Here is a 23297-nt window from a genome sequence, read left to right on the forward strand (position 1 = left end):
GATTCTTATGATTTGCATTTTTTACTTGTGTGACATTCTGAGACAATTGTCACGTAAGTCCAATTATCCCAGTTTCATTGTCCTTGGATTATGATCTCAATCCTTCCCAGCTCAAAAATGTGCGACTCCTCATGGCCATCAGTCATTCCTTTATTTTACAGCCTTCAGGCTTTTAAAACCCGATCTTGGTGTCAATTCAACAGTTCTTCTTAATTTATCTTTTCTTTTACCCTAATTGATGGGTAACCTGCACCCTGTGATTCTTGACACTTCACCTAAGTTTCCTAACTTTAAAAAAAAATCAGTCCAGGCATCACCTCCAAACTTGTTCTGCCTTTTCTTTTTCTTCTGTTCATTCCTCATGTCTATCCAGGCATCTCCTTCCCGGTCACTCCTCCTGTCTCCATTGACAGGAGTCCAAGACGCCACTGTGTTTTCCTCAGTTCAGTCTGTTTGTCTAGCCTGGTGTCCCTGCTCCTGTTCAATGGTCCTCTCTATCCTGGAATCTCTTCATTCACTTAATCCTCCAATCTGTGCTGGGATTTTTTCTACCGCTCAGTCCTCCTTTCTGCCCTTATATTTCCTAACCTATCTTCATGTCTACTCTGTCTTCTTGCCTTCTTGATCTTAATTTCTGTCTTGGGATCTCCATCCCCACTTGGTCCCTATGTCTGTTGTGTTAACTCCTCTGATTAGGTGTTCTTGTATTTCCTAGTGTATCTTTCCCTGCACAACTCCCCACCTCACCCAATTAAAGGATTGACATCACCTTGCCCACTTGATCTTCCTGTGCTGGCGCCACCTAGCCATATCTTATTTCATCCTATCCTATCAACTCTTATTCAATTTTATCCTACCTAATCCTATCACATCCTCTCTAATCTTAACTTTGCAAGCCTACCTTATTCTACTTTACTTCACCTTACAATGACATTTCTGTCTTTTGTTTTTATTAAGGTGCTTTCTTTGGTGTATTTGCTTTCAGCGATGTACTTATGTGTATTTTTGCAGGTTCTGAAAGCTATGACTCAGTACGAGTTGGATACATTTGGCAGAAGCCACAAACAGATGTCCAGCTTCTGGAATTCCTGCTATGACTCTCTAATGAGCAGCTCGCTACGTCGGGAGCATGAGCGTGGGGAGAGTCGTTCCAAGTTCCAGGTAACTGATGCATGTGGCAAGCATTGAAAATGCCATGAGGAAAAACTTTTTCACGCAGCGAGTGGTTAAGGTCTGGAATGCATTGCCTGAGAACATGGTGGAGGCAGGTTCAAATGAAGCATTCAAAAGGGGATTGGAGAGTTACATGAAAAGGAAGAATGTGCAGGGTTACGGGGAGAAGGCAGGGGAATGGAACTGAGGGAATTGCTCTTTTGGGGAGCCAGTGCAGACACGATGGGCCAAATGGCCTCCTTCTGCGCTGTGACAATCCTGTGATTTGACACATTAAGCACCTGCGTTCTACAGCCCCTGAACAATTGACACTATCATGGGCTCTATCCATCTATTTAATCTTCTCTCACAGACCCTGTACACTCTACCATGAACTCTACCCCAGCCATTTAATTTCATCCTACAGACCCTGCTCACTCTAACCTATCATGAACTCTATCCTATCCATCTAATCTTCTGAAAGAAAGTATTCATTCTTTCAATTGCAAATCGATAGACTTATTTCAGAAAATAACATTCAGGAACGATTACATAAGTAATTTGAAACTTGACATGTAAGTGTAACATGCTTGGGAGGAACAGGTGACTTTGGATCTATGTCTCCCAAAACTCTCTGCCACAGAGGTTTTCCTCGGTCACGTCTGGATCTGTTGTAGACTAATAAATATTGATTGACCACTCTGATCAGTCAATAGTTCCATTATCATTGTACCATGCAACGACCAGCGTGGTAGAGCTGAACTGGATGGACTGTTGTTTTTTTCTCATTTAGTAATTCCTATGTTCTTGTGTTTGTGATTAAATCTAATGGCTCTGGTCGATTAAACAGTTCACCCTTCAGATCTACTGGAGTTCTTACAGCCAAACTGTCTGGTCTGAGCCATTGGCTTTTCTCTTGAAAAATGTTTTGTATGACTTTTTGGTATTTGTTCTTGTGATATGGGCAACACTGGCAAGGATGCATTTATTGCCCATCCCTAGTTGCCTAAGTAGGTGGTAGTGGACCTTCACCTCGAACCGCGGCAGTCCATGTGATGATGGTGCTCCCACTATAGTGCTGGGAAAGGAATACCAAAACTTTGAAAGATCAGCAATATATATCCAAATCAGAAAGGTGTGTGATTTGTTGGGGAATCTGGTGTGACTGTTGTCCTTGTGATCTTACTGCTCTTGTCCTTCTTAGTGCTAGATGTCACGCAGATGGGAGGTGCTGTAACAGTAAGTTTGGTGAGTTAAAGCCGTGCCTCCAGTAGATTGGACACCGCAGCACGATGCATCAATGGTGGAGGAGGTGAATATTGAGTCCAGTGGAAAGGGCACCGATCAAGTTTAAAAACCCAATGCAAGCAAAAAGTGACCTTTTGTCGCAGTGCTGTTCAAGATTAGGAAACAAATTAATAAAGTTAATCAAATTAAATATTTCATCATGCACAAGGTTCAAATCCCACGGAATACAGGTTAAAACTTAAGAAGATAGAAGAAAGAAGGGGTGGTCATTGAAATAGGCTAGAAATGGGTTTGACAGTTTAGCTCAAGACACCCATTTGGACAGTTCCTCTAAGGAACCTACGTGTCATCTCCAGAACAAACTCCAAATATAGCCAATACTTATTTAGTGACAGATCCAACAATCCAGCCCCCTGGTTTTGGCCTTCCATGAGAAAAGCTCAGTTAGATCAAATGTGTTGTGGATGACTATAAGTGGAGGCTTCGTGACTCCCTGCTTTGGGGTTAGGGTTGGAGTTGGAAGTTGTAGGCCATATACTTGCAGGTTGCACCCAATGGCAAGGGCTGACTGGTTCCCTAATGGACTTGCACAATGTTCCTCACTCAGCTATTGAATGGTTACAATATGTAGACTGACTCACTTGACAGTATATGAATGCAATGGGTGGGATTTTATCTAAACTGATCCACTCACAGCGAAGAGAGGTGGTAGCAGGTTGGGAACCTCTTTGTTTTATCAGTAGGCTTTGCCATTGCTTCTTAGCTGAGCCAAAGCATCAGCATCCCGCTTCGGGGTTTCCCAACCAATCACAGAGTGCAGGTGTGATGACGGCCCACACTCTGCCAAGGAAAGATCCCTATTTAAAGGGACCCTGGCAGGGGCCAGAATGACCACAGGCAACCTTGACTGTGAAGGCTTGTGCAAGCAAAGAAGTGGATGGAAGATATGGGAAGGCTGACCCCAGTTCAATGACTCTTCCCTGGAGGTCAAGCTGGAGGCAGTGAGGACCCGAATGGACATGCTGTTTCCTCAGGATGGGAGGAAGTAGCCAGCTATGCTGACAAAAGAGGCATGGCTGGATGTAGCAGGCTGGCTGTCAGCAGCAGGAGTGTGGTGCTGTGGACCTGGATATAGTGTCGATAAAGGTTTAATTACTTCATTAGGTCAGGAAAGGTAAGTGGTATACCACTTTCAGGCATCAGCCATCACTTTCTGACTTCTCTCTGGCATTCTCCTGCACAACAGTCCTCTGATAGCAGTTCTACACATTCCTTGCTCTCCAGGCACCTCCTCAAATCTCCATTTGATCAGCCACTGCTCTAACTTGCCCTATTGCCATCTCACTCCCATCCCTCACAGTCACTTTCCTCAAATCGCACTTCTTACTCATAACTCTGTTTTCTCTCATTGCAGGAGAAGAAAGCGCACAATTCCAGGGAGAGGCAGAAAACTGGGGGGTGGATCTGCAGCCATTGCCATGCTTACCGAATTGGAGAAGCACACCTTGGAAATTGGCAGGGTGACACAGACGTTGGGCAGCGGCGATGAAGAGATAGGGGTCACTCACACACCTGGTGACAGAATTAGATATTACACTACTACTTGGCACTTAACATTCACTCATGCTGAGTTGATGTCACCGCTAACTGAAATGTCCTGATATGCACTGTGTTGAGTTTGAAACCTTTCCCTATGTCGGCCCTAAGTCATGTCTTTTATCTCCCACAGGCCTTTCAAGGGTGACAGAGGAACAGGAGTGGGAAGAGGCTGAGGAACCCTCAGAGGAGGATGAGCAGTCTGAGGATACACTCACATGACTCATGCACACCCTCCACCAGTGCAGAGACACATATTGGTGGGTACTGCATTAGAGATAGCTAGGTTGTCACATGGTGAGGCACACATCATGTGAGCAGGTGCTCGTGCTGGAATCATGGACAGCATTGGAGAGGCCACATTGGAGGGCGCAGTATACTCCAAGCAATGCTCAGCTGGATATAGATGCTGAGCCTCAGGGTCATGCATGAAAAGGAAATTTCTGGAGCAGCAGTGGGAAAAGCAAGTGCTTCTGTCGGCATTTCCAGAGGCACTGTGCACCCTTGGAGAGAGATTGGAGGAGGTCATCTCTAGCATGAGTGCCATGATATCTCAGGCATTTGCACTGATGTCAACCTCCATGGAAAGAGTAGTCATCTGCATGGAGAATCAGACGTGGCAGGCAACCAAGTGCGTGCTGGTCCTCAACAATGACCTGCATACTCGGTCTGTCGCTTTATAAATAATGGAGGAAAGCCTTGCCTTGGTTTTTCAATGTCTCACTGAAATACAGTCAAGTGCTGTCCAGCTGTTGGCCAATGGTGGAATGCAGTTGGGTTATGAGAGGGAAGATGGAGAAAGAGCACATGGCAGTGGGGAATTCTTCTCCAAGTGCTCTCACTTCTCATCCCTCTCCTTCCTCAGACAGAGCCCCACATGCTACCTCCTGCCTCGATGACCAAGTGTGCTCCTGCACAGGTGCAGGTGGGGCAGTCTTTGTTGGGGCTCTCAGAGGCTCCACAACCCAGAGGATGGCTGCCGTAGGCATCTCATCTGTCAGAGCTGAGGAACAAGCAGTCTGCTTTCGCCTCTGCTTAAGTCACGGGTTGCACCATGGAGGAGTAATAGGAAGCAGATGAGAAAGACATAATGGTTGCATTTCAGTGTGTATAGCAATACTCATGGAATTATGTTCATGTTTATTTCAATGAATGAAACATTTTATTCGAACTCCTCATTCTCCTGGCCTCTGCTTTGTTGCATCCTGAATTCACCTTCAACAGTAGCCTTCAGTTGAAGGGTATGACCAGTTTGTAAGAGGAAGAAAGGATGTGAATATGGTGGTTGGATTTTTGATTGTTGGAATGAATTGTGTTGGGGGCACAGGGTTTGTGATTGCACCGCCAGGTGGCCTCATGCACTCAGAATAGCTGAAGTGTGTCTGTATGAAACCGTCACAGTCTTCTCTGGCTGCGTGGTGACCAACTGCAGGCACCATGGACACATCTGGCTTCTTGGAGGAGGTGGAGGAGGATTCCGGTCGGTCCTCTTACTGCAGCTTCATTCCTCTCTGTAGCGCAATCTTGTATAAGGCACAGCAGACCACATCCGCTCTGGAAAACCTTGATGGGGCATACTGAAGGATGCCTCCAGATCTGTTGAGGCATTTGAAACACATCATCAGTACCCCAATGGCTTATTCTATGAATGCCCTTGTAGTCATGTGGTTCCTGTTCTACCTTTCCTCTTCATCACTGGTCAGGTTCCTTGCAGGAGTCATCAGCCAGGTCCTCAGAGGCTCCAAGGAGCCAACTGCTGATATAAAAGCAAAATATTGCAGATGCTGGAAATGTGAACTAAGAACAAGAAATACTGGAAATACGCAGCAGGTCTGGCAGCATCTGTGGAGAGAGAAGCAGAGTACAGTATACTATATTGAAAGAAGTACAAGTAAATAGCTGCTTCACCTGAAAGGCATGTTTGGGGCCTTGCATAATGAGGAGAGAGGAGGTAAAAGGGCAGGTATTACACCTCCTGTGATTGCATGGGAAGGGGACAAGGTGTTGGTGGTAATGGAGGAATGGACCAGGGTGTCGCGGAGGGACCAATCCTTTCGGAATGTTGACGGGAGCGAAGGGGAAGATGAGTTTGGTAGTGACATCACATCGGATGTGGTGGAAATGGCAGAGGATGATCCTTTGGATGTGGAGGCTGGTGGGGTGGAAAGTGAAGACAAGGGGAACCCTGTCGCAGTTCTGGGAGGGAGGCGAAGGGGTGAGGATAGACGTGTGGGAAATGGGCCGGACATGGTTGAGGCCCCTATCAACCACAGTGGGGGGTGGGGGGGGAATCCTCGGTTGAGAAAAAAGGAAGACCTATCAGAAACGCTGTTGTGGAAGGTAGCATCATCAGAGCAAATGCATCGAAGACAGAGAAACTGGGAGAATCGAATGGAGTCTTTACAGGAGGCAGGGTGTGAAGAAGTGTAGTCGAGATAGCTGTGGGAGTCGCTGGGCTTATAATGAATATTAGTAGACAGCCTATCCCCAGAGATGGAGACAGAGAAGTCGAGGAAGGGAAGGGGAGTGTTGCAGATTGGCCATGTAAAGGTGAGATAACTAGGACCCATGCGAGTACCCATAACACCTTTTACTTGAAGGAAGTGAGTGGAGTTGAAGGAGAAGTTGTTCAATGTGAGAACAAGTTCAGCCAGGCGGAGGGGGCTGGTGGTGGATGGGGACTGGTTGGACCTCTGTTCAAGGAAGAAGCAGAGAACCCTCAAACCATCCTGTTGGGGATGTAGGTTTAGAGAGTTTGGACATCCATAGTGAAGAGGAGGTGGTTGGAGCCAGGAAACTGGAAATTGTCAAAATGACGTAGGGGAGAAAAGATAGAGTCAAGATAGGAAGAAATAAGTTTAGTGGGGCAAGAAAAGACTGAAACAATGGGTCTGTCAGGACAGTCCTGTTTATGGATTTTAGGAAGGAGGTAGAAGCAGGCTGTCTGGGGTTGCTGGACTATGAGGTTGGAAGCTGTAGAGGGAAGATTTTCAGAGGAGATGCGATCAGTGACAGTCCTGTGGACAGTAGCTTGATGTTCGGTGGTGGGATCATGGTCCGGGGGAAGTAGGAAGAAGTATCTGAGAGTTGGTGCTGAGCCTCTGCAAGGTAGAGGTTGGTACGCCAGACAACAACAGCACCACCCTTGTCTGCAGGTTTGATGACAATGTCGGGGGTAGACCTGAGAGAACAGAGGGCAGCAAGTTCAGAGGGAGACAGTTTAGAGTGAATGAAGGGGGCAGAGCAATTGAGGCAGCCGATGTCTCACTGACAGTTTTCAATGAAAAGATCAAGAGTGAGTAACAGGCCAGAGGGAGGGCTCCAGGTGGAGGGAGAATGCTGGAGGCAGGTGAATGGGTCTGCTGGTGCTGTGTGGAGCAGTGAAAACCTGTGGGACATGTGTCTATGTCAAAATGAATCATGGCAGCTCCCTGAATGTCTAGCAGAGATATGCATAGAAACATCCAGTGGTCACAAGTGAGCTGAACATTGAGGGAGTGGAATCCTTTATGATTAATGAACACTCCTGGCTGATCTGAGGGTGCCTTGATTGCCACGTGTGCAACCAATGATTCTCTGCACATGTGGTAATCCAGACACTGTAGTGAAACTAATAGTCTTCTGTGTCTGAATGGCCTCATCCATATCAAATTGGATATAAAAGATGGCCTTGGCAAACAAGGCTTTGAGATACACTTGTGGGCAGCAGGTTGAGAGTTCCTGGAGATGTCAATAGTAAATTCCTGGACTGAGCTGGAGGCGAAGAAATTCAGGGCTGTGGTGACCTTGACGTACACCGGCAATGCATGCCCACCTGGCCACCTTGGAAGAAGGTCTTATTTCAACAGGCTGCAGATGTCAGCAGTGAACTTTTATGAAAGCCTGAGCCTCCTAAGGCACTATTGCTTTGTCATGTCCAGGAAGCTAATCCTGTGCTGGAGGTTTTGTTTCTTTTGAGCTGGAGCTCTGTGTCCATCCCCTCTGCCCTGTGGAGTGGCATGTGACTGCGGAGAAGGTGTTGTTGTTGTTCCTGATCCTGGTGTTGCTCTGGCTGCTCCTATTGTTACTTGTCACAGATCCATGCTACAGCTGCATAAGTTCTTCCCATGCTGCAGTGAAGGCTGACAGCAGGGAAGTAGAGATCAAGGTGAGTAAAGTCCAAGGAATGTGAAATGAATTCCAAAAAGTTGGAAATCACCTTTGAGGCAGTGAAATCAGGCTCTCAGGCCTGTGCTCAGTGCACTTGTTCTATCACAGAGGCTGGCCAATAGATATGATCATAAGATCATCAAATTTGCAATTTCACTCTAATAAAGACTTTCCAGCCTGCCAGTTTCATTGAACAGTGACTCCCCGCTGTGCTCTCACCTTGTTGACCCTGGCAAGGTCCACACAGCTTAGGGAACCTGTCTGCTGCCTGTTAAAGCCTGAATGCTGGATTAAATTCACAATTAACTGGCCATTTCTATATTGAAGTTACTTACCTGACAGCTCCATGGGGTTTCCCGCTCACCTGCAAACCTGCTCTGGTTAAGCCCAGATCTGGGTGGGGTCACATTGGGTTTCCGATTTGACGTCACTTTTCATGGCTTTAATCCCCCACTGACATCCAAACCTACCCTGTCTTGGCAGTTAAAATTCTGCCCAATGTTTTTGAGATGGAGAGAATACAGTGAAATCCATGAGAAAGGATTTTTGGGCCGAATGATCGGCTTCTGCTGCTAAAAATTACCTTGCAATTATGGAAGAAGACTACAAGTCTCACTCTCCAATCTTTTTGTTTTCCCTTCCATCTTTCACTAGGAATTAATGCTGGAGCCATACATGAAGCGTGTGCGGTACGAGAACGCTAGATACAGCAACAGCCTCAAACAGATTAATAGTCACCATAACGCTGTACTCCGGCAGTGGCGATCTTTAAGACGTCTCTTGACCTGCCCACGTGGGGCCTGGGCAGAACGGTAAGTGGCAATTTTTAAAAAAAAGTATTTAGAATTGAATTTCGAGGAGCCTGGACATTAGTGAGCATGTTGCGTTTTTCCAACAATCCAACAGCTTCATGGTCAATTTTACTGATACCTGATTTTTATTTCCAGATTAAAAAAAAACTGCATTCAAATTCTGAAACTCGGGGCTGAATTTTTACGCTGCCCCAAATTACAGGATGGTGGCGGGGTGGTGGCTTAAAATGGAATGGGAGGCTCCGGGAGCCCTACCCTACCCGATCCCGCCTCAGCCGCCACTTTACGCAGCGTGGCTCTGGCGAAAAACAGCCCGCCCGCCCACCCTAAGCCAATCAAGGCCTTTAAGTGGCCACTTAATGACACTTAAGGGCCTCCGCCCGCCTCCACGCAGATTTTACACGTGGCAAGTGGGCGTCCTAGACCCGAGAGAAGCCGCCTAACAATAGCAGGCGGCTCTCAAATGTCGTGGGGGGGGGCCCCCTCATGATCGGGCACCCTGTACCCGATGGAGGGCCAGCCCCGCTACCCCAACCACCCCCAACATGCCCCTCTTCCCCGCCCCCCCCCCCCCCCCCCCAAACCAATTACTCTTGCCTCACCGGGCCCAACTAATTACTCCCATGGCGAGGCAACCAAAACTTACCTTTGCTCTAGATGGAAAATTATTAGACTGGTTGCAGGAGGAGTTTGGGGCTGATGCACATCGTTAGTGTAGTGTGGAGAAAGCTTTATATTGATTGAAATCATTGTGTAAATGACCTGGGACTGCTTGGTGCAGACAGTGTGAAATGGTTCTGTTCTCTGGCAGTAACATTCCTTGCCTTGATGAGCATTCTTGGTTAATCTGAACTCTGAAATCACATCAATACTTTAAAGAAAGAAAGAACTTGCATTTATGTAGCATTTTTCATGACATCAGGACATCGCAAGTGATTCACAGCCAATGAAACTCCTCTGAATTTACAGTTCCAAAGACTTGCAGGTGATAGGTAAATTGGCCGTTGTAAATTGCCCCTAGTGTAGGGAGGTGATGAGGGAATATGGGATTACTGTAGGGTTAGTATAAATGGGTGGTTGTTGGTCGGCACAGACTCGGTGGGCCGAAGGGCCTGTTTCAGTGCTGTATCTCTAAAATGCAGTGGCCAATTTGTTCACAGCAAGGTCCTACAAACATCAATGAGATGCATAACTAAATAGTTTCTTTTAGGTGTTGGTTGAGGGATAAATATTGGCCAGGACACCCAGAGATCTCCCTGCTCATCTTTGAATAATGCCATGGGATCTTTTATGTTTTGGCTTCTCATCTGAAAGACGGCGCCTCAGTGCTGCACTGGAGTGTCAGCCTGGATCATGTGCTCAAGTCTTTGGGTTCAAGTTTCATCACACGACCTTCTGACTCGGTCCTTTTCCCTAAAATCGCAAGACTTCAGTATGACAGGGAGTATCAATCAATGGGAGCACAGGTCGGAGAATTTGGCGCTGAGGTCAGTGCATCCGACTCATGCCATTCCTGATTTTCCAGCTGTTTAGTTTAGGACTATATGTACACAAGTGATTCGTAACACACAACTAACATAATTTCTTATTACTCTATAGCAATCCAACCGAAATTAAATGGAAACTATCAAGTGTGGAGACATACTCAAGGATGAGGCTCAAACTGGTTCCAAACTACAATTTTGACAAGCATGCAGAAGCCAGCGCTTTGCGGGATAACCTTGGTAAACAAAACTTGTTCTTTTCTTAGTGGGCCAGCAGTAGAGAAAGAAAGAAACTTGCATTTATATTGTACCTTTCAAGACCTCAGATTTTCCAAAATAACAGTCAATTTAAGTACTTTACAAATGTTGTCATTGTTATAATGTAAGAAACACAACAGCCGATTTTATTTTGCTTAGCTTCAGCTTATAAGGGCATGTTCAGGTCACAAACTTGTTCCAGCTGTAGATCCTCTTTACACAAGTCCTGTGGACTTTCTACAGAAGTAGAGGAGAGAATCACTAAAACCATGAAGATATCAGATTGTCATTAAAAGGCAACTGGTTCACTAATTATTTAGGAAAGGAAACCTGCTGTGCTTACGCAGTCTGGTCCATATATGATCCCAATTCAACACCAGTGTGGTTGACTCTATATTACCCTCTGAAGTGCCCTAGCAAGCTCCTCATTTTATCAAACCGCTACAAAGATTTCTAATGACGTTATGGGAGCATCTTCACCACGTGCAATGGGGCAGTTCAAGAAAAAGGCTCACCATCTTCTCAAGGACATTTGGGAATGTTTAATAATGCCGGAAATGCCTATGTCAGAGAATTAATACAAAAAAGACATTTAGTATTTTATCAGATGCACATGACAAGCACACAGCAGCAGAGTGGATCTAAAACTGATTGATTCTTTTTGGTTCGCCACAGGTACTGATCACGTGAGAAGCGCACCAGACTCTCTACCGCTCGCAGTGGCAAAGGAGGCGAAAGTGAGCGAGTTGGAAGATGATCAGCTTGGAGATGAAGACCTTGTTTTCCTTAATAACCAGTAAGTGTTTGGTCAATGAAACAGCAAGTGTTTAAAGAGGCCATGGTTACAGTGCCAGAATCCAATCTAGTGTCTGCCATATTATGATATCTAACCACAACATGCTGCTATACCAAATGGTGCACTACAAATGTTTAAAATATTTAGGAGATGTTCTTGGTGGCTTTTGAAATCTCATTATTTAATTTGGACTGAGCACCGAAGTGGAAGACATGACTATAAAAGTAATGAGACTAAAGCATGACTTGAGATTGCAAAAACCTTTTGTTGCTCACTGAGTAGTGGTTAAAGCAACTGATGCTGTGTTGAATTTTTTAAAAAAACAGGCTGAGTATCTGATTAGGGGCAACATCTCTGGGTAATAAGAATAAGACTAAGTAGATTGAACACTGTGGAACTTGATAGCTTTTGAGTTGATGCCACCAAAGTCATGCAAGGGAATTAAAAGAAAGACTGAATTCATAAAGTGCCTATTATGACCTCAGGACTTCCTAAAGTGTTTAACAGCTAATAAGGTCCTTTGAAGTGTAGTCACTGTTGTAACGTAGGGAACGTGGCAGCCAAGTTGTACACAGCAAGGACCCGTAGAACGCAATGAAATAATGATCAGGTAATTTTTTTAGTGATCTTGTTTGAGGAATAAATATTGGCAAGAGCACTAGGGACAAACTCCCTGCTCTTCTTTGAAATTGTACCTTGGAATCTTTTATGTTCACATGAGAAAGCGGATGGGGCCTTGGTTTGATGTCTTACCTGAAAGATGGCACCTCCAATACTGCAGTACTTTCTCAGCACTGCACTGAAGTGTTAGTCTGGATTCTGTGCTTAGATTTCTGGACTGGGACAAGTAAGTATGATGTGGCTTTAGTTTTTCTTAATCTACAATAATGATCTAGACTTGGTTGGCAGAGCACAGTATTCTGAACTTGTGAGGAGGCCAGATAGACTTCAAGAGGACATAGACCGGCTAATGGCCACATGACAGATGAAATTTAATGCATAGAATTGTGAAGTGATACATTTTGGGAGGAAGAACGAGGAGAGGCAAAATAAAATAAAGGATGCAGTTCTAAAGGGGCTGCAGGGACAAAGGGACTTGGGAAGTATATTTCCACAGATTGTTGAAGGTGGGAGGGCAAGTTGAGAAAGTGGTTAATATGTCTTAGGGAATCTTGTGCTTTATAAATAAGGGCACAGAGTACAAAAGCAAAGAAGTTATGATGATCCTTTATAAAACGCTGGTTTGGCCTCAACTGGTGTATTGTGCCCAATTCTGGGCACCACACTTTAGGAAGGATGTGAAGGCATTAGAGAGGGTGCTTCTGCAAGAATGGTTCCAGGGATGAGGAACTTCTGTTTAGCGAATAGATAGGCAAAGCTAGGGTTGTTCTCCTTAGGGAAGAGATCTGATAGAGATGTTCAAAATCATGAGGGGTTAGGACAGAGTAGATAGGAAGAAACTGCAACCATTGCCAGAAGGATTGAGAACCAGGGGACACCAACTTAAGGTGAACGACAAAAGAACGAAAGACGACATGTGGGAAAATCTTTTATGCAGTGTGTAGTTTAGGATCTGGAATGCACTGCCTGAGAGTGTAATGAAGACAGATTTAATCATGGCTTTCAAAGGGGATTGGATAATTATCTAAAGAGAAAAAATTTGCAGGACTACGGGGAAAGGGTGGGGTTGTGGAACTAGCTGAGTTGCTCTTGCAGAGAGATGGCATAGACAGAATGAGCCGCCTCCTGTGCTGCAACCAATCTGTGATTCTGTGTACGGTGTGAAGTTGGATCGATATCCTCGAGGTTTGCTTCATTTGTATTCTAATTATAGAAGGGGTTCAACTGGGCATTGCCGGTTTGTTTCATCCATCAGTGAAATTTCCCACACAACTGATATTTTTGAGCAAAGGGCTCATTGTAAGTGGATTTCAATCTTGGCCACTAAATGGACACCAACATTGTGAAGAAGCCAGCAGAGGTGAAGCAACAATTATGGTCCGCTGCATCACAAGGTTGGCATGCTCATGGCTATAGGCCATATGAAAGAGAGATAGGCAGTTCCTCACATTGGCTTTTGATCAAAGGATGCCTGTTGGCAGCTCTTGAATGTTTGGTGCAGGGGCAGGGTGGGGTAGGATGGGGTTGGTGGCAGCGGTGAAGTCAATTAGAAATTTTGCAGAATTTTTCCTCGAGATTAAAAGTGTTTGATTGGGTCATATGGTAGGTTTCGATGAAGCAGGCCATTCAGGCCATTGTTCCCACTTTTCAAGACTAATAACTGTTGTCTTTGTTCAATTTCAATGTTCACTTAAATTTGAATTTAGTTTTAAATATCTGGAATTAAAAAGTTGGTACCAGGAAGCGTGACCATGAATCTGTCAGATTGTCTTAAAACTTTAAAATAAAAGAAAAATACTGCAGATGCTGGAAATCTGAAATAAAAACAAAGTGCTGGAAATACTCAGCAGGTCTGGCAGCATCTGTGGAGAGAGAAACAGAGTTAACGTTTCAGGTCTGTGACCTTTCATCAGAAATGGAAAAGGTTAGAAAAGGCTTTGTTTGAGGAACTGTAAAGGGGGAGGGAGAAGAAGAAGAAAAGGGAAGGTGTGTGATAGGGCAGAGGGCAGGAGAAATTAAATGACAAAAATGTCATGGAACAAAGGCAAAGGCAGTGCTAATAGTTGTATTGAAAAGACAAAGCATTAGTCCAGAGAGAGTTAATGGCAGAATAATGAAGAACTCTGTCCAATAGCAAAAACCTGAACAACAAGTTTAAGACAGGCCCATGGTTTAAAAAATGGACTAAAATAACATAAAATAAAATAAACGGGCAGTCATACTCTGAAATTGTTGAACATAATGTTGAGTCCAGAAGGCTGTAGAGTGCCTAATCGGAAGATAAGGTTCTGTTCCTTGAGCTTGCTTTGAGGTTCACTGGAACATTGCAGCAGGCCAAAGACAGAAATGTTAGCATGGGAGCAGGGTGGTGAATTAAAATGGAAGCAACTGGAAGCTCAGGATCATGTTTGCGAACTGAGAGGAGGTGTTCTGCAAAGCGGTCACCCAATGTAGAGGCAACCACATTGTGAGCAGCGAATACAGTATAATAAATTGAAAAAAGTACAAGTAAATCGCTGCTTCACCTGGAAGAAGTGTTTGGGGCCTTTGATGAGGAGAGAGGAGGTAAAAGGGCAGGTGTGACACCTCCTGCAATTGCATGGGAAGGGGACGAGGTGTTGGAAGTGATGGAGGAGTGGACCAGGGTGTCAGGGAGGGATGATCCCTTCGGAATGCTGACATGGGAGGGGAGGAGAAGATGTGTTTGGTGGTGGCATCATGCTGGTGGTGGTGGACATGGCGGAGGATGATCCTTTGGATGTGGAGGCTGGTGGGGGTGGAAATTGAGAACAAGGGGAACCCTGTCACGTTTCTGGGAGGGAGGGGAAGGTGTGAGAGCAGGAGTGTGGGAAATTGATTGGACACGGTTGAGAGCCCTGTCAAAGAACAAAGAACAGTACAGCACAGGAACAGGCTATTCGGCCCTTCAAGCCTGCGCCGATCTTGATGCCTGCCTAAACTAAAACCTTCTGTACTTCTGGGGACCATATCCCTCTATTCCCATCCTATTCATGTATTTGTCAAGATGCCTCTTAAACGTCGCTATCGTACCTGCTTCCACCACCTCCCCCAGCAGCAAGTTCCAGGCACTCACCACCCTCTGTGTAAAGAACTTGCCTCGCACATCCCCTCTAAACTTTGCCCCTCAGACCTTAAACCTATGTCCCATAGTAACTGACTCTTACACCCTGGGAAAAAGCTTCTGACTATCCACTCTGTCCATGCCACTCATAACTTTGTAAACCTCTATCATGTCGCCCCTCCACCTCCGTCGTCCCAGTGAAAACATTCTGAGTTTATCCAGCCTCTCCTCATAGCCAATGCCCTCCAGACCAGGCAACATCCTGGTAAACCTCCTCTGTACCCTCTCCAAAGCCTCCATGTCCTTCTGGTAGTGTGGCCTAACTAAGGTTCTGTACAGCTGCAGCATGACTTGCCAATTTTTATACTCTATGCCCCGACCGATGATGGCAAGCATGCCGTATGCCTTCTTGACTACCTTATCTACATGTATTGCCACTTTCAGTGACCTGTGGACCTGTACGCCCAGATCTCTCTGCCTGTCAATACTCCTAAGGGTTCTGCCATTTACTGTATACTTCCCACCTGTATTAGATCTTCCAAAATGCATTACCTCACATTTGTCCGGATTAAACTCCATCTGCCATTTCTCCGCCCAAGTCTCCAACCGATCTATATCCTGCTGTATCCTCTGACAATCCTCATCACTATCCGCAACTCCACCAACCTTTGTGGCGTCCGCAAACTTAAAGTGGGGACTCAGCTACAGTGGGGAGAATCCTTGGTTGAGGAAAAAGGAAGACATATCAGAAGCGCTTTAGTCGAATGTAGCATCATCAGAACGGATGCTTTGGAGACAGAGAAACCGGAAAAATGGAATGGAGTTCTTACAGGGGGCAGGGTGTGAGGAAGTGTAATCATAAGAACTAGGTCATGAGAACTAGGAGCAGGAGTAGGCAGTTCAGCCCCTTGAGCCTGCTCCACCATTTAATACGATCATGGCTGATCTCATCTCAGCCTCAACTCCACTTTCCTGCCTGTTCTCCATAACCCATAACCCTGTACTAATTAAAAATCTGTCTATCTCCTCCTTAAATTTACTCAATGTCCCGGCATCCACTGCACTCTGGAGTAGTGAATTCCACAGATTCACAACCCTTTGAGAGAAGTAATTTCTCCTTATCCTAAAACTATGACTTCTCGTTCTCGATTGCCCCACAAGAGGAAACATCCTCTCTACGTCTACTTTGTCAATCCCCTTAATCATCTTATTTACCTCAATTAGATCTCCTCTCATTCTTCTAAACTCTAGAGAGTAAAGGCCTAAACTGCTCAGTATTTCTTCATAAGACAAACCCCTCATCCCTGGAATCAATCTAGTGAACTTCCTCTGAACTGCCTCCAATGCAACTACATCCCTCCTCAAGTAAGGGGACCAAAACTGTAGGCAATACTCCAGGTACGGTCTCACTAATGCTTTGTACAGTTGCAGCAACACTTCCCTACTTTTATATTCTATTCCTTTAGCAATAAATGCCAAAATTCCATTTGCCTTCCTTATTATCTGCTGTACCTGCAAACTAGCTTTCTGCGATTCATGCACGAGGACGCCCAGATCCTTCTGCACCAAAGCACTCTGAAGTTTCTCTCCATTTAGATAATTTGCCTTTCTATTCTTCCGACCAAAGTGGATAACCTCACGTTAAACTCCATCTGCCAAATTTTGGCCCATTCACCTAACCTATCCATGTAGGGCGGCGCAGTGGTTAGCACCGCAGCCTCACAGCTCCAGCGACCCGGGTTCAATTCTGGGTACTGCCTGTGTGGAGTTTGCAAGTTCTCCCTGTGTCTGCGTGGGTTTCCTCCGGGTGCTCCAGTTTCCTCCCACATGCCAAAGACTTGCAGGTTGCTAGGTTAATTGGCCATTATAAATTGCCCCTAGTATAGGTAGGGAAATATAGGGACAGGTGGTGATGTGGTAGGAATGTAGGATTAGTATAGATGGGTGGTTGATGGTCGGCACAGACTCGGTGGGCCGAAGGGCCTGTTTCAGTGCTGTATCTCTAAACTAAACTAAACATATCCATTTGTAAATTTCTTATTTCTTTATTGCAACTTACTATCCCACCTATTTTAGTGTCATCTGCAAATTTGGCTATAGTACCTTCTATCCCTGCATCCAAGTCATCACTATACATTGTAAATAATAATAGAGGTAGCTGTGGGAGTCAGTAGACTTATAATGAATATTAGTGGACAGCTATCCCCAGAGATGGAGACAGAGAAGTTGAGGAAGGGAAGGGAAGTGTCAGAGGTGGACCATCTGAAGGTGAGAGAAGGAAGGAAAGTGGAAGCGACGTTGATTAATTTCTCCAGTTCGGGGCGAGAGCAGGAAACGGCACCAATACAGTCATCAATGTACCGGAAAAAGAGTTGGGGGAGGGGTCCTGAGTATGACTGGAACAAGGAATGTTCAACATATCCCACAACTGGGATCCATGTGGGTACCCACAGCAACACCTTTTACGAAACATCAAACACCAGGTCCCAGTTATGCCTGTCTTTTTGTGGGGTATGTCGAGCACACATTCCCTTTTGTTCTTCTTTTTGACATCGATGCACCAGAGTTCAGCAGAAACTGCTGGTGTTTAGGGTTAGTGCATTCTATACCTTGATGTCATGTTTCAGCTACAGATAAATTAGTTTCTAAACACGCAAAGAGAGTGATAGGGTCCAGATCTAAATTCAATTGATGTATAATCCGACTTCAACATCTGGCTACTTGTGACCTTTGTGATCTTCCGCAGTCATCTAACTTTATGCTTTAGTATAAAATCCATCCATTAATGAGAAAATGAATTCATTTACTCGCTCTTGTTCACTGAACAATTTTTCTTTTTTGTAGGGTTGAACCCGAGGAACCCAGTCAGAAGGAGAAGTTGGTGATCTCTGAGGAATGTGAGCTGATTACGATTGTCGCAGTGATCCCTGGGCGCCTAGAGGTCACCACACAGCACGTCTATTTCTATGATGGCAGCATTGAAAAAGAAGAGACAGAGGAGGGTGAGGTTCCAGAAATTCTTCTGCTGCTTGGTTGCTCTTTCAATAATTCCTATATGTCAGTCCCACTCCAGAAACTTGAACACACAATCAAGGCTGGCAGTTCAATGCAGTACTGAAGGACTCCTGCACCTGACCCAAGCTTCAAGAAGGAGGCAGGTTGGCATAGTGCTACGAGCCTGTTCCACCATTCAGTTAAATCTAGGCTAATCTGTACCTCATTCTATCAAATCGTAATATCATTTCAAACACCTTAATTAGTTAACCCCTCAATCTTCTAACCTTAAGGGAATACAAACCAAGTGTTTGCAACCTGACCTCATAATTTAAACATTTAAGCTGTAGTATGATTCTAGTAAACCTGTGCTGTACAAGGCCTACATATCCAGGGGTAAGCAATGGGGTGCAGGTCTCTGGCACAGAGTCTGTCCCTGTTGCTCAGAAGGGAAAAGGGAAGAGGAGCAGAGCATTAGTCATTGGGGACTCCATAGTTAGGGGAACAGATAGGAGGTTCTGTGGGAACGAGAGAGACTCACGGTTGGTGTGTTGCCTCCCAGGTGCCAGGGTACGTGATGTCTCCGATCGTGTTTTTGGGATCCTTAAGGGGGAGGGGGAGCACCCCCAAGTCGTGGTCCACATAGGCACCAACGACATAGGTAGGAAGAGAGACGGGGATTTAAGGCAGAAATTCAGGGAGCTAGGGTGGAAGCTTAGAGCGAGAACAACCAGAGTTGTTATCTCTGGGTTGTTGCCTGTGCCACGTGCTAGCGAAGAGAGGAATAGGGAGAGAGAGGAGTTGAACACGTGGCTGCAGGGATGGTGTAGGAGGGAGGGTTTTGGTTTCCTGGATAATTGGGGCTCTTTCTGGGGTAGGTGGGACCTCTACAAACAGGATGGTCTTCACCTGAACCAGAGGGGTACCAATATCCTGGGGGGGAGATTTGTTAGTGCTCTTCGGGGGGGTTTAAACTAAATCAGCAGGGGAATGGGAACCTAAATTGCAGTGCCAGTGTACAGGTTGTTGAGAGTAGTGAGGTAGGGGATAAGGTTACAGGGACGCAAGAGGGCACTGGCAAGCAAGAACTTGGTTTAAAGTGTGTCTACTTCAACGCCAGGAGCATCCGGAATAAGGTGGGTGAGCTTGCAGCATGGGTTGGTACCTGGGATCCTGATGTTGTGGCCATTTCGGAGACATGGGTAGAGCAGGGGCAGGAATGGATGTTGCAGGTTCCGGGATTTAGATGTTTCAGAAAGAACAGAGAAGAGGGTAAAAGAGGGGGGGGTGTGGCATTGTTAATCAAGGAAAGTATTACAGCGGCAGAAAGGACGTTTGAGGACTCGTCTACTGAGGTAGTATGGGCCGAGGTTAGAAACAGGAGAGGAGAGGTCACCCTGTTGGGAGTTTTCTATAGACCTCCGAATAGTTCCAGAGATGTAGAGGAAAGGATAGCGAAGATGATTCTCGACAGGAGCGAGAGTAACAGGGTAGTGGTTATGGGGGACTTTAACTTTCCAAATATTGACTGGAAATACTATAGTTCGAGTACTTTAGATGGGTCTGTTTTTGTCCAGTGTGTGCAGGAGGGTTTTCTGACACAGTATGTGGACAGGCCAACCAGGGGCGATGCCACATTGGATTTGGTACTGGGTAATGAACCCGGCCAGGTGTTCGATTTAGATGTAGGTGAGCACTTTGGCGATAGTGATCACAATTCGGTTAGGTTTACCTTAGCGATGGGCAGGGACAGGTATATACCGCAGGGCAAGAATTATAGCTGGGGGAAAGGAAATTATGACGCGATTAGGCAAGATTTAGGATGTGTAGGATGGGGAAGGAAACTGCAGGGGATGGGCACAAACGAAATGTGGAGCTTATTCAAGGAGCAGCTAATGCGTGTCCTTGATAAGTATGTACCTGTCAGGCAGGGAGGAAGTTGTCGAGCAAGGGAGCCGTGGTTTACTCAAGAAGTTGAAGCGCTTGTCAAGAGGAAGAGGGCGGCTTATGTTAGGATGAGACGTGAAGGCTCAGTTAGGGCGCTTGAGAGTTACAAGCTAGCCAGGAAGGATCTAAAGGGAGGGCTAAGAAGAGCAAGGAGAGGACACGAGAAGTCATTGGCGGATAGGATCAAAGAAAACCCTAAGGCTTTCTATAGGTATATCAGGAATAAACGAATGATAAGAGTTAGAACAGGGCCAATCAAGGATAGTAGTGGGAAGTTGTGTGCGGAATCAGAGGAGATAGGGGAAGCGTTAAATGAATATTTTTCGTCAGTATTTACAGTAGAGAAAGAAAATGTTGCCGAGGAGATTACTGAGATACAGACTACTAGGCTAGATGGGATTGAGATTCACAAGGAGGAGGTGTTAGCAATTTTGGAAAGAGTGAAAATAGATAAGTCCCCTGGGCCAGATGGGATTTATCCTAGGATTCTCTGGGAAGCCAGGGAGGAGATTGCAGAGCCGTTGTTGTTGATCTTTAAGTCGTCATTGTCGACAGGAGTAGTGCCGGAGGACTGGAGGATAGCAAATGTTGTCCCCTTGTTCAAGAAGGGGAGTAGAGACAGCCCTGGTAATTATAGACCTGTGAGCCTTACTTCGGTTGTGGGTAAAATGTTGGAAAAGGTTATAAGAGACAGGATTTATAATCATCTTGAAAAGAATAAGTTCATTTGCGATAGTCAGCACGGTTTTGTGAAAGGTAGGTCGTGCCTCACAAACCTTATTGAGTTTTTCGAGAAGGTGACCAAACAGGTGGATGAGGGTAAAGCAGTGGATGTGGTGTATATGGATTTCAGTAAGGCGTTTGATAAGGTTCCCCACGGTAGGCTATTGCAGAAAATACGCAAGTATGGGGTTGAAGGTGATTTAGAGCTTTGGATCAGAAATTGGCTAGCTGAAAGAAGACAGAGGGTGGTGGTTGATGGCAAATATTCATCCTGGAGTTTAGTTACTAGTGGTGTACCGCAAGGTTCTGTTTTGGGGCCACTGCTGTTTGTCATTTTTATAAACGACCTGGATGAGGGTGTAGAAGGGTGGGTTAGTAAATTTGCGGATGACACGAAGGTCGGTGGAGTTGTGGATAGTGTCGAAGGGTGTTGTAGGGTACAGAGGGACATAGATAGGCTGCAGAGCTGGGCTGAGAGATGGCAAATGGAGTTTAATGCGGAAAAGTGTGAGGTGATTCACTTTGGAAGGAGTAACAGGAATGCAGAGTACTGGGCTAATGGGAAGATTCTTGGTAGTGTAGATGAGCAGAGAGATCTTGGTATCCAGGTACATAAATCCCTGAAAGTTGCTACCCAGGTTAATAGGGCTGTTAAGAAGGCATATGGTGTGTTAGCCTTTATTAGTAGGGGGATCGAGTTTCAGAGCCACGGGGTCATGATGCAGCTGTACAAAACTCTGGTGAGGCCGCACCTGGAGTATTGCGTGCAGTTCTGGTCACCGCATTATAGGAAGGATGTGGAAGCTTTGGAAAGGGTGCAGAGGAGATTTACTAGGATGTTGCCTGGTATGGAAGGAAGGTCTTACGAGGAAAGGCTGAGGGACTTGGGGTTGTTTTCGTTAGAGAGAAGGAGGAGGAGAGGTGACTTAATAGAGACATATAAGATAATCAGAGGGTTAGATAGGGTGGATAGTGAGAGTCTTTTTCCTCGGATGAGGATGGCAAACACGAGGGGACATAGCTTTAAGTTGAGGGGTGAAAGATATAGGACAGATGTCAGAGGTAGTTTCTTTACGCAGAGAGTAGTAGGGGCGTGGAACGCCCTGCCTGCAACAGTAGTAGACTCGCCAACTTTAAGGGCATTTAAGTGGTCATTGGATAGACATATGGATGTAAATGGAATAGTGTAGGTCAGATGATCGGCGCAACATCGAAGGCCGAAGGGCCTGTACTGCGCTGTAATATTCTAATTCTAATATCCATTCTGAGGTGCAAGCCCCAAAACTGAATGGAGAAAACTGAATGAGAAAAATAAGAATGGCAAGGAGAGAATATGAGTATAGAATGGCAGTTAACATAAAAGGGAACCCAAAAATATTCTATTGGCATGTAAATAGTAAGTGAATAGTAAGAGGTGGGATAGGACCTATTGGGGAGAAAGGGTGCTGGTGCTGGGAAATGAGGTGGGCCAAGTGGACCAAGTGACTGTGGGGGGAGCACTTGGGTAGGAGTGATCATTGTATCATAAGGTTTAGACCAGTAATGCAGAAAAGCAAGGAACAAAATAAGGGAGAATGTTCAGTTTGGAAGAGGGCTAATTTCAATGCAATGAGAAGGGCTCTAGCCAGGATAGAATGGAAACAAAGACTGGCAGGAAGAGCTGTATCAGAACAATGGGTTATCTTTAAGGAATAAATGTTTCAGGTACAGGCTAGGAACATTCCAACAAGAGTGAAGGGTAGGGGAACCAAGAACAGGGCTCGGCTCCTTGGATGACGAGGGAGATAGAGATGACAATGAAACAAAAAAAGAGGGTATAAGATGCACGTCAGGTGAACTCATTAGGTGAGAACCAGGCCATATGCAATAAGTTGAGAGGGGAAGTGAAGAGGAAAATAAGACTGGTAAAGAGAGAATATGAAAATAGAATGGCAGTCAACATAAAAGGGAACCCAAATATCTTCTACCGACATGTTAAAAAGTAAGCAAGTAGTAAGGAGAAGAATAGGGCCTATTAGGGACAAGGAGGGTAATAAATGCTTAGAGGCACAGATCAAGGCTAATATACTTAATGAGTACTTTATATCAGTGTTCACTAAGAAAATGGAGGCTGGCAAAATATCAGTAGAAGCAAAGAGAGTGGAAGCAATGGATAGGGTAAAAATCAAGAGTGGGAGATACTAAAAAGGTTGGCTATGCTTAGGGTAGATAAGTCACCTGATCCAGATGACTTGCATCTCCGGTTGCTAAAGAAATGGGGATGGAGATAGTGGAAGGGCTTGCAATAATCTTCCAGTCTTCCTTGGATACGGGGGAGGTGCCAGAGGATTGGAGAGTGGCAAATGTGACAGCCTTATTCAAGAAATAGTGTAAGGACAGTCCTAGCAACTACAAGCCAGTTAGTTTAACATCAGTGGTGAGTAAGGTTTTCGAAA

General features: G+C 45.4%; 1 protein-coding gene across 3 annotated transcripts in view; it reads left to right on the forward strand.

Moving 5' to 3' along the window:
- Positions 1 to 23297, forward strand: part of nbeal2 (neurobeachin-like 2) — a 314989-nt gene that overhangs the window by 223336 nt on the left and 68356 nt on the right. For all 3 annotated transcript variants that reach the window (XM_068031502.1, XM_068031504.1, XM_068031503.1), the window contains 5 exons: positions 1012 to 1161; positions 8800 to 8957; positions 10557 to 10681; positions 11375 to 11495; positions 18043 to 18200. In XM_068031502.1, the coding sequence (XP_067887603.1) occupies positions 1012 to 1161; positions 8800 to 8957; positions 10557 to 10681; positions 11375 to 11495; positions 18043 to 18200 (712 nt within the window). The remainder of the gene's footprint in view (positions 1 to 1011; positions 1162 to 8799; positions 8958 to 10556; positions 10682 to 11374; positions 11496 to 18042; positions 18201 to 23297) is intronic.

Source organism: Heterodontus francisci, chromosome 5, assembly GCF_036365525.1.
Source record: "Heterodontus francisci isolate sHetFra1 chromosome 5, sHetFra1.hap1, whole genome shotgun sequence".
NCBI lineage: Eukaryota > Metazoa > Chordata > Chondrichthyes > Heterodontiformes > Heterodontidae > Heterodontus > Heterodontus francisci.